The sequence below is a fragment of the Mus pahari genome, chromosome 7, assembly GCF_900095145.1.
Source record: "Mus pahari chromosome 7, PAHARI_EIJ_v1.1, whole genome shotgun sequence".
NCBI lineage: Eukaryota > Metazoa > Chordata > Mammalia > Rodentia > Muridae > Mus > Mus pahari.
The window spans coordinates 108,269,705-108,287,286 of NC_034596.1; the positions used below are offsets into that span (position 1 = coordinate 108,269,705).

Sequence of the window (17,582 nt, forward strand, 5' to 3'; positions counted from 1 at the left end):
GAGGAATGGATACAGAAACTGTGGTACATTTACACAATGGAGTACTACTCAGCTATTAAAAACAATGAATTTATGAAATTCTTGGGCAAATGGATGTGTCTTCAGCTTTTAAGCTGTTCATTTGCAGGTAGTCAGAACTTTTGGAATTATCTCTTGAGATGGTGAATATGCCTTTCACAGACTCCTCATAATATATTACATAATTATTAGCTTTGTTTCCAATTTCAGCAACCCACTCAAGTCCCTTCTCTGGAGACTGGCAGACCCATTCCATCCAGTAGTTACTAAAATTGAATCCAGAGGCTGCACAAGAGAGTTTCATGGATCCTCCCGTTTGCACCAAGCCTCCTCCAGACTCCTCAAAGCTTCACTTCACTCTGGACACCTGAAAACACAGAGAATCTTGTCAGTAAGCAGTCAAAATATTCAGTGTCCCTCTCACCCCCTTCCACTCACATGCAGTATCTCTTATCTATGAATTACCTTTTAAGAGAAAAACTACGAATACACAGCTCAGTCCCATGTACATGGTGAATTGTCTGTGTCAGTGTTTGTCACTGAAGAGAAAGACTTGTGAGTCCAGATTTGTACTTCTCTGTCAGAGCTCTATGGTCAGGGCTGTTTTTCATGAGCAGAGGGGAATATTATTTGCATATCTTTGTGCTGTTTCATGAGTTCAGGGGTGGGAGCCATAAAGGACTCAAGTAGTAGTGCAGATGTCTAAGAAATAATAAAAACCGAAGTGGCATTATAGAATGAAATTATCACTTACTGTTCTGTGGTTGCAGCTCAGTTGACTTTGGGTATGCCTGAGTTCTGTATTTATTCCCAGTACTATGTGGATAGGTTAGTGGTGGAAACAATGTAATCAATTTTGAATTATGTATGTGCTACATTAACTGTGTCTCCAAAGTGAAAACAAGTAAATATAAACATAAAATTATTTATATTCAGTATGTATTTCCAGTTATATATACCAATATAAGTTTGCCACCTTACTTTATTGCCCTTTGTACATGCAAACTTTTGTACTGTGTTTGCAGAAACATGAAACAAGGTCATAGGAATGTTGGACAAGAAAGAACTCAAATATTATAATTTAGGAAGATTTTTTAAATCTTTACTGAGTAACAACTGCCTACATAAAATTGAAGTAGCAAAATTTATCTGAGGCCATAGCTCAGTGTTACAGCATAGCATGCATAAAGCTTAAAATTTAATCATAGAACTTCATAAAATAAATATGGATTATACTTGAGATTATTTCTTGATTGAAAAAGTGAATATACACTGGAAGTATGTGTGTATCACTTAGTTCCTCCAGTGCTGAACTTCCCTTCCACCATATAGTCCACCTCCTCTCTACTCCAAATGTATGCCCAGCTCATTTATGACCTCCCTAAGCACCAGGTAAAGATAATTTTACATGCTATATGTTTCTGTTTTGATAATCACCAAGGACTTGCCTTTCTCTCATCAACATCTGGGTCTGCTCTTTCTCATAGGAAGGACAAATCTGGCCACATTGAGGCTTGCCTATCCTGCATGCCCAGTAGTCCAGCCCCTTCCTCTCCCGCAGCCTAATTTCTTCTTGTGATCTCCTTATCTTCTCTCTCATGTTGCCTTTTCTCCTCCCCACATCATAAGCACTATTCTCCATTGGCTTGCTTCTCTGAGCTATTAAGCATACATTGCTCTCACCTCATAGGACAAGCACTCCTCTAGACTCTTGTCTCCAAGTGCTGACAAACTTTCTGGCTTTGCCAGCATTTTCCCCCTCATACTATTAAATGTGCTTCCACCTTCAATGCTGTAAGATGCCTTTTCCACCTCTTATCTCACAGGCTTTGTGCCTCCTGACTCTGATCAGTCCAAGTTTATCCACTGAAGCTGTGTCCAAGGTAAGGCTACAAAACTTGAAGAGAGACTCACAAGACATCAAGGTATAAAAGGATAAGCAATTGGTGTCCTGAAACTTGAGTGGTATCTGGTCATATAAACAGTAATCCTGGATAATAGTTCTACAAAAGATAATAATAGTCACATTTTCTTGACTTATTCTTCATCTGAACAGTAGACACACACTGTAAATTAAAATTATAAATTAATATAAAATCTTACACTCTAAAAATGCTAGATAAACTGGACAAAAGAAAATCTCTAATATTATATTATCTACTAGAATTAAGTCCTTAAGGTATAAATGATGGAAAGACATGAATTTTAAATGAAATTGATGCTGTTTTTAAAAGCAGCACCTTAACCAAAAGCTGAGGAACTTGGAAAGTCACTGTTGAATCTGTTAGACTTCCAAAAAATATTCCTTATCAATTCTTCCTAACTTTTCCCATATCTAAGGAAATGATGGATTACTGTCAAATTCATTTTATCACTTCTGTATCTTGACACAAAAGATATTAAAAGAAGATATTGAAGGAAAGTCCAAACGGAGACAGCCCCACCTAGGGATCCATCCCATTTACGTACACCAAGCTCTGACACTATTCCAAATGCAAAGAAGAGCTTGCTGTCAGGAGACTGATATAGCTGTCTCCTGAGAGGCTCTGCCAGCACCTGACCAATACAGATGCAGATATTGCCAGCCAACCATCAGGGTAGGATTGAGGACCCCAATGGAGGAGTTATGGGAAGAACTGAAAGAGATGAAGGGGTTCATAATGCCATGTGAAGAACAACACTATCAATTAACCAGACCACCTAGAGCTCCCAGAGACAAAAGCAATAACTAAAGAATACACATGGAGGGACTCATAGCTATATCTAAATAAGTAGCAAAGAATTGCCTTATCTGACATCAGTGGGAGGGGAGAACGTTGGACCTGTGAAGGTTTGATGCTGCAGCTTAAATGATACTAAAGCTATGAGGCAGGTGTGAGTGGGTAGGTGGGTAGAGCACCTTCATAGAGGTAAAAGGGAGAGGGAATGGGTCAGGGTTTATGGTAGGCAAACTGGGAAGGGAGACAACATTTAAAATGTAAGTAAATAAAATAACCAATACTGAAGGAAATCTATAATTAAATTTGTTTGTTGAATATAAAAATTTCTAGCCAATTGCTTGCCATTCAACGTCAGAAATACATTAAAGAGATGGCACATTATGTCTAAGTTGACTATTTGTAGAAAGGCAGGCATTGCTCAATATGCTTTTATCAATCAATAAAATACATCAAGTAAATGCAAAGACATAAATTACACAAGTATTTCCATTTATGCTTAAAGGACACTTGGCAAATTTCAACATGCCTTTACAAAAAATAAAGGTGTGGAATCTTCATTAATGTGTGTAATGAACCTCAAAATAGTCAAGCCTATGTGGAACAGGATTATAACCAAAAGTATATTAAATGAAGACAAGATGAAAGCATTTACTATAAAGTCATGAACAAAACAAAGACATACACTTTCTATCTCCTTATCCAATATAGTGTATGTTGTCTTACATACAGCACTTAGAAAAGAAGAGAGAAAATAACAAGAATAGAATGGGAAGATACCAAAGTACCTCTACTTTCACAGAACATAATGCTTTACTTAGAGAACACGACTGAATAGAAATAATCTTTCAGACATAATAATACAGTAAAGGTTCAGAATACAAGTCTTAGTGCACAAACAAAGGAACATAAATAACCAATAGAACAGGTTCTTCCTCCTCCAAAGTGACTAATCAAATTTAATGATCTCCAATGATAATTATATAATGATTGTAAGTTTCAGAGTTTACTTAATAAATCAGGGCTTCTACATTATGCTTGGTGAGAAAGAAACACAGAAACACTCCCTCTGTCTCTGTCTATCTGTCTCTCAGTCTCATATATATATATATATATATATATATATATATATATATATATATATATATATATATATGTGTGTGTGTGTGTGTGTGTGTGTGTGTGTATTTTATAAATATATACATCTGTGTGGGTGTATATTATATGCATATCTATGTATGTTTTATATATGTGTCTATATGTATATGTGCATATACATATGACTGCAATTTTTCCTCTGTCCTTTCCTCCAAGACACTTCTCAATAACTCAACTCTTTCTCCCCACTCCCCACCATTTATTCCTCCTCCATTTCATTTCAGAAAAGTGCAGCCCTCTCTTTGATATCAACCAGCCACTGCAATCATCTTGCAGTGAAACTAATATTTCCTCTATTAAGGAAAGACAAAGACAATCCATTATGAGGAACCAGTTCCAAAGAGAGACAACAGAGAAACAATCCCTGCTGGCACTCTTCTGTGTCCCACATGAAAATCAAGTTGTACAACTGTAACATATGTGGAGATAACATATGCAGAGAAGGCATAGTTAAGACCCATGAAAACTCCCTGGTTGATAGCTCAGTCTCTGTGAGACCCTATGAGCACAGGTTGGTTGATTCTCTTGCTTCCTTTTGTTGTCCTTGATAACTCTGTCTCCTACACTTATCCTCCCCTTCTTCCCCATGATTCCTTAAACTCCTCATCATGTTTGACTGTGGATTTCTGCATCTGTTTCCATCCATTGCTGGATGAACCTTCTCTGGTGACATTGGGCTTCACACCAATCTAACAGTACAGCAGGATATCATTAGGAATAACTTTGTATCCCAGTTCTCTGGGTTATCCAGACTCTGGGCCCTGGAACACCAGGCAGTTTCAGGGCGATAAGTCTCCTTTGGGTGATAAGTCTCCTTTGGGTGATAAGTCTCCTTTGGGTGATAAGTCTCCTTTGGGTGATAAGTCTCCTTTGGGTGATAANCCTTTGGGTGATAAGTCTCCTTTGGGTGATAAGTCTCCTTTGGGTGATAAGTCTCCTTTGGGTGATAAGTCTCCTTTGGGTGATAAGTCTCCTTTTGTTGCATACATCTAAAGCAGGACCAATCACTGGTTGTCCACTCCTGCAAGTTCTCTGCAACCTTTGTGCCAGCACAGATTGCAGGCAGGACAAAGGGTAGGTCAAAGGTTTTATGGACAGGGTGGTGCTCCAGTCCCACCACTGGAAGTCTTGCCTGACTAGAGGACTTGGAAGATTCAGGCTCCTTTTACTCCATTGCTGGAATCTTAGTTACGGTCACACTCAGAGCTTCCTGGGCATTTCCATTGCACTAGGTTTCTAACTCATTCCAGAGATTTCCATGATTCTCTTTGTCTCTCCCATAGTCTGTCTGTCCTCACCATATACACACATAATACCTCCTGTTCCCATTCCAATGCCACCCTCCAACTACCCCCCTTGTCTACCTGCAATTTCTGTTTTACTTCCCCTTCACAGTGAGAAGGGGAAATAGCTTAGCTGGGCCTTTGTATCTCTGGGTAAATGGATTGTAGGGGGATAGGGTTCCATCCCAGTCACATCTCTGACCCATAATTGTTCTTGTCTGAAAGAACTGCAGGGATAGAAGTGTAAAGAAGCCTTATGAAAAGCAGGTCAAGAGAGAGGCCCAAAGTGGGATCCAGCTGAAGTAGAGGTCCCAAGACCTGACACTATTACTGAGCCTATGGAACACTCACAAAAAGGAACATATCAAGACTGCCCTTAAAAAAGACCCAAAAAGCAGCTGAAATAATAAGATGCAGATATTTGCTCCCAACCAATTGACAGAAGCTGCTGATCCCTGCGGTTGAATTAGGGAAAGACTGGAAGAAGCTGAAGAGGAGGGTGACCTTTAGGAGGACCAGCATCCTCAGTGAACCTGGATCCCCAAGATCTCTCAAACACTGGAAAACCAACCAGGCAGCACACACAGGTGATATGATGCACCCAACACATATACAGCAGAGGACTGCCAGGTCTTATTTCAGTCAGAGAAGATGCACCTAACCATCAAGAAGCTGTAGACCCTAGGGAGTGGGGAAGTCTGCTGTGCTGGGTGGTGGGTGGTGGGGACATCCTCATGGAGAGAGGGGGAGGGAAGGAGGTATGGAATGTGGAATAGTCAGAGGGTGGGCCAGGAGAGGAATGAAGTCTGGAGTGTAATAAATACATGCATACATACATACATACATACATACATACATACATAAATACATACATCTAAATAAAGTTACCTTAATCATGGTGTCTCTACATATGAAAAGAAGTGACATATTATAACATGTTATAATATTATAATCTCTAAATATATAAACATTTAAAATATATCAGTTGATTCAGTCAGTGAAAAAATGTTTTTTCATGAAAGGGTTTCTCTGTTTTAATTTTGTATGTATTCCTAAGACTATTCCAAAATATACTATTTCCAACAATGAAACAATTAAAAATGTTTTCTATCCCCCATTTTTGAGTGATATCTGTTTTTATTCTAGATATGACTCAGTCCTAAACCCTAGCATGTCTGTTTCAGCAGTTTCCTATTTCCTCTGTTGGATATTGCAAACACCTAACTTGGTATATACATTATACATATATATATATATATATATATATATATATATATATATATATATACACACACACATATCTGTGTTTGTGTGTGTGTGTGTGTGTGTGTGTGTGTGTGCACTTGTGCATGCGCCCACAGAATCTAGAAGAGGGCTTTTATTCATTTCAAGTTGAAGGTACAGGCAAGTTGTTGAACAAGGGCATAGAGAATCAAACTCAGGGCAACAGAAAGGGTTGCCATCAGCCTTAACTGCTGTAACATCATTTCAGCCCTATTGGCCTTTTCTCACCCTGTAATTGGGCTGACTTCAGTTGTTTCTACTAGATATTGTAAACAGTAGTTTGGGGGAAGCTCACATGTTTCTTTCCTGCTTAGTTTGTGCCATTTCCAGAAGTCTCAGCATGTGATGATTTTGCCCAAACCACATTTTAAATAAAATGGAATAAACAATAAAACCATTGTTAGAAATGATTTTTCTGGTAACTGTTTTCCAAGAGGCTATGTTTATGATGCCCTTAGCTGTTATACCTTTTACCTCACCTGATATATACTCAGAGGGCTCAACCAGACAGAGGGGAAAAAAAGGTTTTTAGAACACTAGAAATAATCATGTATGAATCCCAAATAAGGAGTTGCTGACTTTGGTCTCAGAGTCCACTATCAACACATGAAAGAAGCATATTATAATCGACCAGTATGATTTGTATTAGAATATATGAGATGAATAAGCTTGAGACAGAAACAGCCATTTCTGTTCTAAGAGGCTGACTGACTCAGGTACATGGAGCCACACCAGATAGTAGAAATGTTATCCAGAGAAAGTGGTCTCACCTCAGATCTCTATAAACAATAACCCCTGTCCATGGCTTATATGGCCACTGTGCTTCCCCTACTGGACCTGAGATCACCTGCAGGAAAGTTTGTGACTAGGTTTACAATGAAGGCTTCTCACTGTGCCTTATACAGTAATAAATGCCAGTGTCTTCTGCTCTTAAGCTGTTCATTTGCAGGTACACATTACTTTTGGAATCATCTCTTGAAATGGTGAAACTTCCTTTTACATACTCTGCATAATGTGTTGCATAATTACTAGTTTTGATTCCAATTCCAGAAACTCACTCCAGTCCTTTCTCTGGAGATTGGTGGACCCAGTGCATCCAGTAGTCACTGAAAGTGAATCCGGAGGCTTCACAAGAGAGTTTTATGGTTCCAGGTTGCACCAAGCCTCCCTGAGACTGCTCCAGCTTCACCTCACTCTGGACACCTGAAAACAGAATCTTGTCAGTAAGCAGTCAAAATATTCAGTGTTCCTCTCACTCCTGTCTGCTCACATTCTCAATATCTCTTCTTATCTATAAATTACCTTTTAAGAAAGCAACAATAAAAATACAGCTCAGTCTCAAATCCATGGTGAATGTTCTTTGTCCGTGCTTTCTGAAGGAAATGACTACTGAATCCAGAGTTAGGTGCCTCTGTCAGAGCTGTTAGTGTCAGGGCTGGTTTTCATGAGCACAGGGGAACATTATTTACATACCTCTGTGCTATATCATGAGCTCATGGTTGTGATCCAAATACAAGTGCAGTTGTCTGAGAAGTAATAAAAGCTGAAGTGGCATTATAGCCTGAACTCATCATTTACTGTTCTGTGGTTGTACCTCAATTAATTAGGGATGAACCAAGTGATTATGCAGAGCTTTGTCATCATATCTCTCTCCTGCTGCTTCTCAGAACAAATTTCTAAGAATGTTAAAACTTCCAAGAAATTTAGATGAACATTTTTGCTGTTGGCTCATATCAGGAATCTCGGCACTCACCTCCTGTCACAGAGACGTATTTGTACAGGTTCTATGATTGAGAAATTCAAAATCCAGATATTTGGCCTCAAACACTTATTTCTGATGTATTCATGTCTGAGATTATATTAGTAATGTTTCTGAATGATGCCCACAAATTTACTGTCAATTAGGCTGTTCTTCCACTGTCTGGTTCTCATGCCCACTGAGGGCTGAATATAAGAGAAAATTTGCTAGGGATTAAAAACAGAGAACCCTGCTCTTGAAACTCAGAGAAGGCAGGCAGCTTATGGAATGTTTTGACAACATGCCTAGCAGTGAAGCTCAATGTCTCAGTCACAAATCTGGAACACATAACATGATACAATCCTCATGAATGACTAATAATTTCCTCATTGTTCTCATGGAAGAGGAGAGACAAAAATGGGACACCAGTGGAGAACTTTAAATGTTGGAAGCAGACAAGCATTCCCAGAACTTACGAAGATTTCCAAGTTACCTTCTCCTAGCCTATTTGTAATGATTTGCCTTACTCATTATTCTAATTTAATTATACATATGTCTGTTTATCAGTGAGAGATAAAGATTGGTGGTGCAAACCATGTATTAACCGTGAAATGACCAATTCTGCACTTTCCATTCCTTTCCCTTGTAGTTTTCTGACATTATTCAATAAATCATCTACAGACATTTTTCTATGTAACAAAATTCCAGAATCTTATTCAGTGGCAATGTAGGAACATTAAACACTTTTCTTTTTACCTGCTCATATATTAGATGATCATTCTAGTTTGTGGTACTATAACTTTGGCATTACTAGGTACTACAGGAACTTAGTGTATAATGATGGAACTAATGTAATAACTGCCCAATGGTAGTTCCAGATTAATGCTTGATTTGCAAATAAAGCTTGGAAAGTTATTAGAAAATGAAATAGAGCCAACATTGGTACCCCACAAAAGAAAAACATATTGAAAGTATGAAATAAGCTTTGCATAATATTTGTCAGTGGTTCCTGGTTAAGCAAGTATAGAATATGTAATATTTTATACTAATAAAATTAAGTTAAAACACTGGGATTCTTAGGAGAGTCATTGTGTGCAATGTGCAGAAGTAGAAAGCTAGTGGAACTATCAAGTTAATTGTTAACTTGATTCTTTCTGGCCAATGTCTTGTCATTTATAATTAGAGCTTCATGAGAAGCTGCCTCAGAGCTCTGAGCTCTTAAGTATAAGTCAAAGTTAAAGTTTAAATAATGATAATTTTGCAATTATTATTACTTTGGATATAGGCCTAAATAGGGAAGCTTGAAACTTTGGGGAACAACCATAATTCTAGATTCTTTGTGGGACACATTTGTTCTTTGAACTTGATTTGGCAATTATTATATAATGTCTTTTTTCTACTTGCTTTTGGAGTATCAATAGTATCAATAAAAGACTGGGGCAAGAAAAAGGCTAGAGAGTAGATAGAGATAAAGTGAGGAGTATGTGAGGTGAATATGGAAAGCAAATGGAGAGAGAGAGAGAGAGAGAGAGAGAGAGAGAGAGAGAGAGAGAGAGAGAGAACACGAAAAGAACATTGAAGAGTGACTGGAGAGAATGTGAAGTGTGAGTGGAGAGAATGTGAAGAGTGAGTGAAGAGAGAGTATGAGTTGTGTATAGAGAGTGTGAGTGTGAATGAAAGTAGAGTGAATGTAGTGTATGTGTGTGTGTGTGTGAGATGTGTGATGTGCATGAAGAGTGTGTTTGAGCATGAAAGGGGAATTCACAGAAGTGTGTATGAGTGTGGGAGTTCAAGAAAAGCAGAGTACAGAGGAGAATGCAGAGTGTGTGTAGCCTGAAACTGCAAGCAAGGGAGAGAGAAAGAGAGCTGAGAATGAGAGAGAAGAGAAACTTTAAACCTTGAAAATTGCTGGGCAGTGGTGCCACACGCCTTTAATCCCAGCGCTTGGGAGTCAGAGACAGGTGGGTGTCTGAGTTCAAGGCCAGCCTGGTCTACAAAGTGAGTTCCAGGACAGCCAGAGCTACACAGAGAAACCCTGTCTCAAAAAAAAGCAAAAACAAAAACAAACAAAAACCTTGAAAAATTGTCTGTCAGCTGGCACCCAAAAAAGTAGTCTGTGTATATTTATTATGTACCTTCCAGATATCCCTGCTTCCAGTTGAGAACTCTGATCCTGTCTTGAGTCTGGGCCCTGGGAGAGGCCCATAGGTATCTAATGAGACTTTCAGACTGCCTTTGTTCAGGAGTGTGACAGAAGATTCTGTTCAGAGGATCACTGCAAAGTTAACTAACTTCTGATCTTGGTGGTCAAACCAGAGGCATCCATGCTTCAGTCAGTAACAACATGGATTTTTTTCTCCTGTGACAATGTTTTCTCTTACACAATATATATATGGCATAATAAGGACGATGCACAGTAAACTTGTAAATTAAAAACAGAGGAAATACTATGTGCACATACCAGTGAAAATATATTCATTTGGGTAGTACTTTGTTTTACAAAGGTTATGTGTTTTCATCAGAGGGATATTTTAAATAAAAGATATGAACTGCAAAATTAGCACAATTCTCTAAGTGTGTTTCTTCCTGTTTTGAAATTGTCCCTGTCTTCTTATTACCTATGTAGAGTAATGTTGCTCTATCTGTTCAGTAGGTGAACCTCTGGGGAGGGCTCAAGGGAACAGAGACTCACTGGTAGCAATTTTTTCTCATGTAATCCAAGGCACACATACATCCATTAATAGCAACAAGCAATTATATGATTAATTCTGACACATATAATTTCTTAATAAAAAATTGTTCATTACACATAATGATACAATGAACAGAAAATAAGGGATTCTTATATTTTCACAGGAATATTTAAATACCATGGTTTTAATAAGAATTGCGCACAGTAGACTCGTATCTGAAAACTTGGACCCTGGTTGGTAGTGTTGTTTGGGGAAGTTTTGAAACTTCCAGGGCATGGAGACTTGCTGGATTAAGTACATCACTGGGTTTGCAATTTATAGTCTCCCCAACTTCCAGTTTGCACTCTTAGACTCCTGTATCATGAAAAGTGATCTTCAATTTCCTTCTCCTGCCCTCTGCTGTCATGCCTTATTTTCCATTTTGGACTCTCCCTCTCAAGTGAGAAACCAAGGTAAACTCATTTTCCCATAGAAGTGGCACTTAGTCATATGCTTTTAAAACAAAAAGTCAAACAAGTTTAATATATGGGCACATATAAAAGAAGAATCAGGGTTATGGAAAAGATGGTACATTGGATCTTCTGTGACAGACTCTTGGTGGAGTGAGGGACTTTGCTGTACCAGGGAAGTAATGCCAGAAGGTATTATGAAGACCAAGGTGCATCCACATCCACATCCTTTCTATATTGTGTTATTTTTATTTAAATAACTTGAAAAGAATTGAACTATTGGGTGTGTTTTACTTATTCATCTGGTGTTAACCACATTTTATGTGGAGGTTCAATATGGCAGGTCAGTACTGTATACACTTTCAAACAAATAAAGAAAGGAACATGTCTGTGAAATCTGAAAGATGGAGACAAACCTGAGTTTCCATTCTGTGACATGCCGTGACATCCATGTTCCTTTAGAGTCCTGACCTACCCAGAACATGGCATTTCTATATTTATTTTGGGTGAGATTCAGCAGGAATAGCCTTAAAATATTCTCTCAATGAGTAAAGATGGTCAGGTCCTATGTTTCAATTGAGGAATTCATTCAACTCTGAGAAAAACTTTCTTCATGGTAACTGAGAAAGCCTTTGGATTGTGTCATTTCCCTTTCTTTAGCTTTATGGGACACTAACGTGGAATTTAACAAGCAATTGCAATGATCTTTGTCAGGTCTTGTATATTTCAAGGCAAGGGTTTAAAATGACATAGGTTTTGGTCTCCTGGGGCTTTTCTGGGGTTAAGTAACATTTAAAAACTCTGGTAGAGTTAGGAAGCACCATTGTTGGACCCTAACTGATCACATTACTCAGGATACACACAGAGCATTTATTTAAATATTTACTTTCTGATGGCTCATGTCAACAGATATTTATCAATTGCCATAAGAATCATATATCTTTTCAGTAGATATTGTTCTACCTTCAGTGTTTATCAAGCTGGTTCATAGTTTCATTTTCCTTATCTTACTCCTATGTTGATGTAGCACTAAAATATTTAGTAGGCAACATTCTAGTACCTAAGAAATAACTTATAGGCCAGAAATATTGGCATATCAATCTTGTGTTATGCTACTTCATTGGAGCAGAGATAAGAAGGAATTCTATAGAGGAAAGAAACTTTCACTCTCCTTGTGAAATCCAGGCTGTCCAGTTTGTAATGATACCATGAAACTGACATTTGCCTAGACAATTCAAATGTAACAATTCAACTTTCATACTAATCATAGTCTTTCTTTTTTAGATTTCCTCAAATACAGAGGTAAATGAACCCCTCTTTTTTTTTTTTCTACCCTGACTCTGTGGTTTATATTTGAAAAGGAGAATCCATGATGGTGTTGACATACTATGCATTTCATAGAGGAATGTGGTAGACCTAAGGGGACAAAAAGTTTCTATCAAACTTTACCTGGTGAAGACTCCCTTCCTAAGTGCCATGTGATCTGCTGGAAAAGGTCCAGAGGATAAGGGACGATAACGATGGACTATGAGAATACATCCCGTAGGAAAAATAAATGTACCAGTATGTAGAAAGGCACCTCAATCAGTTCTCAATGTGAGGATCTCACACTAGTGAGAAGATTTAGGTCCAATGAGAGAAACAAATTGTGTACATGTTGCAGCTCTGAAGAGAAATTCTTTTCATCAAGAAGTGTTACAGCTCTGTCCTAGCAAGGGGGTAAGGTTTCCTAGTGCAAGTGTAACAGCAGGGCTCTGGAAGGAGGAGATTTCCTCAGTTAAAGTATTATAGGACTTCTTCTGCAAATGATTTACCACAAATTCAAAGTGCACAAGAGAAATTATGAAAGATATTTTCAGGGGGAGGTTGACACAAGGGTGTGACTACCTCTGCTTGGGTACAAAGCAGCAGGGAAATGAGTTGAAGGCAGGGTTTGTATAGAATTTCTTGGGGTTGATTCCAGAATAGCCTGGAATTGAGGGATTCTCTTATCTAACTTCAAAATACAGGGACTGGTAGAAATATGTTGCAAATTCTGATTTGGGAATGGATTCAAGTTAGGGTAAGAGTGCTTTTCCTTTAGCCCTCTGCTCAGGATCAAATCTATATTATGATGTTCTCTTGGAATCTTTACCCTACAAATTGGGTTTTTGAGACATTAGGTCCTGTTTACACAGCTTATTTTCTTTAATATGAGTCTAAATGATTGCATGAACCAGAGAATTCCATTGTGGTTTTTGTTGTTGCTGTTTTGAAATAAAATTGTCAAAATATGACCATGGATCCATGGAATAGTCATTTCTACATCCATACAGGACATTGTGCCTTTGTAGACTATGATTATGGGCTCAGATATATGTTTTTAAATATAGAATCAAAGAGAAATTATCTTATTTAAACACATTAAAGTTATCATACAATCAAAATTAAAGAAATCTTCTGACTGGTCCCTGCTGCCTCTAAGCTCAGAGAAGGAGTTGGGAATTGAATGCCAGACACCTATATAACCTTACAATGACTCTTACTGTTACATAAGACTGTATTCTGTATGACAGGATCTATAATTATATCCCTGGAGATGAGTTTATGAACCCTGTCATTAACAGCACACTGCACATCCTGGCAGAGTTGGACAGAACTCAGAATCTCCTGAGGCTTTCATGAATTCTGCTAGAAATTTCTTCTTGAACTTACATAAGGCACCAGTGTACCATGTGGTGTATCATTTCACTATAATAATACACCAAATACTTTTATATTGATTGAGTTCTCCAGAGGAATAAAATTTAAACACATATTCTATGTTTATATTCATACACATATATTATATAACTTTAAAGTACATGGACTGGTAGAAATATGTTGCAAATAGATATATCAGACTGTCTCAAGCTAGTCCATAGAAGTCTCTAGAAGAAAAGATCAATAGTCCAATAGTTGTTTGATTTATCAGGTAAGATGTCACGGCTGATCTTCAGTGCATATCTGAATAGAGAATAACTAGGCTATAATACCACCTAAACAATAGTTCTTAAGTAGATATGTGAACTTCCCAGGGATCATGAGAGCAAGCAGGCAAAAGCAAAAGTTTCCTACATCTTCTTTATGGAGGCAGCAATCAGTGGTTCATCAGCAACTAATTGGTGTGGCCCAGGTGTAGGGTGGATATTCCCATCCCAAACAAAATAACTAAGAAAAATTCTTTCTTAGGTATGCTTGTTTGGGATTTTACTTAATTCAAATGTAGTTCAGCTATAATGTGCATATACTGTCTCACCAATACTACCCAAACAAAGACAACAACAACAACAGACAATACACAGTGGGTGAGGGGAAGTCAGCAAGGCTCCAAAACTACAAAGAACTAGAAGGCAGTCACAGGCAACAGACTGATTCTAAATGTGAGTGAAATAGCTTGCCCCATCCCATGAAAAAGGACACCATTTGATTATCCAATATAAACAGGTAAGCCCTAAAATCATTCACACAAGTAACATTATACCGACTGACAGACTGATCTGGTTTTTGTAATTACTTAGCAATTGTTGTATTTTGAATATACTTGGCCCACAGGAAGTGACACTATTAGGAGATGTTGTCTTGTTGGAATAAGTATGGCCTTGTTAGAGGAAGTGTGTCACTGTGCAGGCAGGCTTTGAGGGCTCCTATTTCTCAAGTTTCTACCAGTGCAAAGGAGACAGATTTCTCCTAGTGGCTCTTAGATCAAGATGTATAATGATCATCTCCTTCTAAAACGCCTTGTCTGTCTGAATGCTACCATGCTTCCCTCCATTATGCTAATAGACAGAAAGTCTGAAACTTTAAGCCAGGTTCAATCAAATGTAACACTTTATAAAAGTTACCTTCATTATGCTGCCTTTTTGTAGGAAAAAAACACACCTTATCTAAGACAGAAATGTATATGTACCCGCAGTTATAGAATAAGAGGTCATGAATTTGAAACAGAACAAGGAAATATATTTGAGATGGTTAGAGGAAAAGAAAGAAAGGCACTGACATTTAACGTATGTTATAATGTTATAATATCAAAACATAAAAATTTAAAATATTATATCAGTTGATGCATTAAGTGATAGAATGATTTTTCATGACAGGTTTTCTCTGTGTAATTTTGATGAATCTAGAATTCACTCTATAGACCATGCTAATCTAAAGTTCAACAATATCTGCTTACCTCTGTCAAAGGAGTGTGCCATAACTTTCCTGGCTGAAATTTCACTACAATAGTTAAAGTTGTCAACAAAAAGGAAAATGGAGGGAGCACGATATATAGAAATGCTCTTATTATTTGTTAAACCTTTATGTAATCTTAAAACTATTCCAAAATAAAATATTTTCCACAATGAAGTAATTAAAAATATGCCCTCTATCCCCCAACCCCCTGCTGGTAGAGTGATCACTCTGTTTATTCCAGAAATTTTTCAGTCGTAAACTCTAGCATGTCTGTTTCAGCTGGGTTTAACATTATCTCTATTGAAAATTACATATAACTAAATTGTATGTAATTTATTGCAATATATGTATATGTATATATATATATATATATATATATATATATATATATATATATGTATATACACATTTTCCATTCTCGTCTTTATATGTGAACGTGGATGTGGTATTTGAGTGTGCGTGTGAGTGTGTGCGTGTATATTTGTGTAGGTTCGGAGTGTCTAGAAGAGGGATCTTGTTTTTCTCAAATTGAAGGTACAGGTGAAGTGTTGACCACGGGCACAGATAATCAAATTCAGTGCTTCTACAAGAGGTCGAATCATTTTTAACTTCTGAGACCTCATCTCAGCCCAATTGACATTTTCTCACTCTGGAATTGGGCTGCCTTCAGTTGTTTGTACTAGGTCTCGTAAGCTCTGGTTTAAGGGAAGCTTAGGTGTCTATTTCCTGCTTGCTATTTGTGCCATTTCCTGAAGCCTCGGAGTTTATTACTATTTTTTTTTACTAAGGAATAAACAATGAAGTCTTTGTTAGAGATGATTTGTGTGGTAACTATTTACAAAGTCGCTATGCTAATGATAACCTTAGTTGTTCTCCCTTTTCCCTCCCCTGTTATAGAGTAAGATGGCTCAGCCAGACCCAGGGGGAAAAAAGGGTTTTCAGGACACTAGACATAACCAAGTTTGAATCCAGAAGAAGGAGATGATCACTTTGGTCTAAGAGTTCACTATCAAATACTGAAAGCAGCACATTATAATCAGCCAGTATGATTTGCATTGGAATGGATGGGATTCATCAGCTTGACAGAGAAACAGCCATTTCTTTTCTCAAATGCTGACTGGCTCAGGTCCATGGAGCCCACACTAGATCATAAAAATGGTCTCCAGAGAAAGTGGCCTCAGGATAAAGTGGTCTCACCTCCTGAGATCCTTATAAACAGTAGCACATGTCCATGGGTTACATGTCCACTGTGCTCCCCCAGCTGGTTATGAGAGCTCCTGCAGGAAGGTTTGTGTCTAGGATCACAAGGAAGACTTCTCACTGTGCCTTGTACAGTAATAAATGCCAGTGTCTTCAGCTTTTAAGCTGTTCATTTGCAGGTAGACACTACTTTTGGAATCATCTCTTGAGATGGTGAATCTTCCTCTCACAGAATCCGTATAATATGTTGCATAATTATTAGCTTTGTCTCTAATTTGTGCTACCCACTCCAGCCCCTTCTCTGGAGACTGACGGACCCAGCTCATCCAGTAGTCACTGAAAGTGAATCCAGAGGCAGCACAGGACAGTTTCATGGACCTCCCAGGTTGCACCAAACCTCCTCCAGACTCATCCAGCTTTACCTCACACTGGACACCTGAAAACACAGAGAATCTTGTCAGTAAGCAGTCAGAATATGCAGTGTCCCTCTCGCCCCCCTCCACTCACATGCAGTACCTCTTCTTATCTATGAATTACCTTTTAAGAGAAAAGCAATGAATACACAGCTCAGTCCCAAGTACATGGTGAATGGTCTGTGTCACTTTTGGTCACTGAAGGGAAAGACTTGTGAGTCCAGAGTTAGGTGCCTCTCTCTCAGACCTTTATGGTCAGGGCTGGTTTTCATGAGCAGGGGGGAACATTATTTGCATGTCTCTGTGCTATTTCAGGAGGTCAGGTGTGGGAACCTTAGAGATCTTAAATACTAGTACAGATGTTTGAGAAGTAATAAAGGATGAAGTGGCATTATAGCATCAAATCATCATTTACTGTCCTTGGCTTGAACCTCT

At 38.1% G+C, this 17,582-nt stretch overlaps 1 pseudogene and 1 gene segment (V, D, J or C); both read right to left on the reverse strand.

Annotated features, from left to right (window-relative positions):
• Window positions 1-529, reverse strand: part of LOC110324116 — a 2,599-nt pseudogene extending 2,070 nt beyond the window's left edge.
• Window positions 530-16,835: 16,306 nt separating this feature from the next.
• Window positions 16,836-17,317, reverse strand: LOC110324335. The segment is given in 2 exon segments: window positions 16,836-17,170; window positions 17,272-17,317. Coding segments are annotated over 2 exon segments (381 nt in total).
• Window positions 17,318-17,582: the final 265 nt, after the last annotated feature.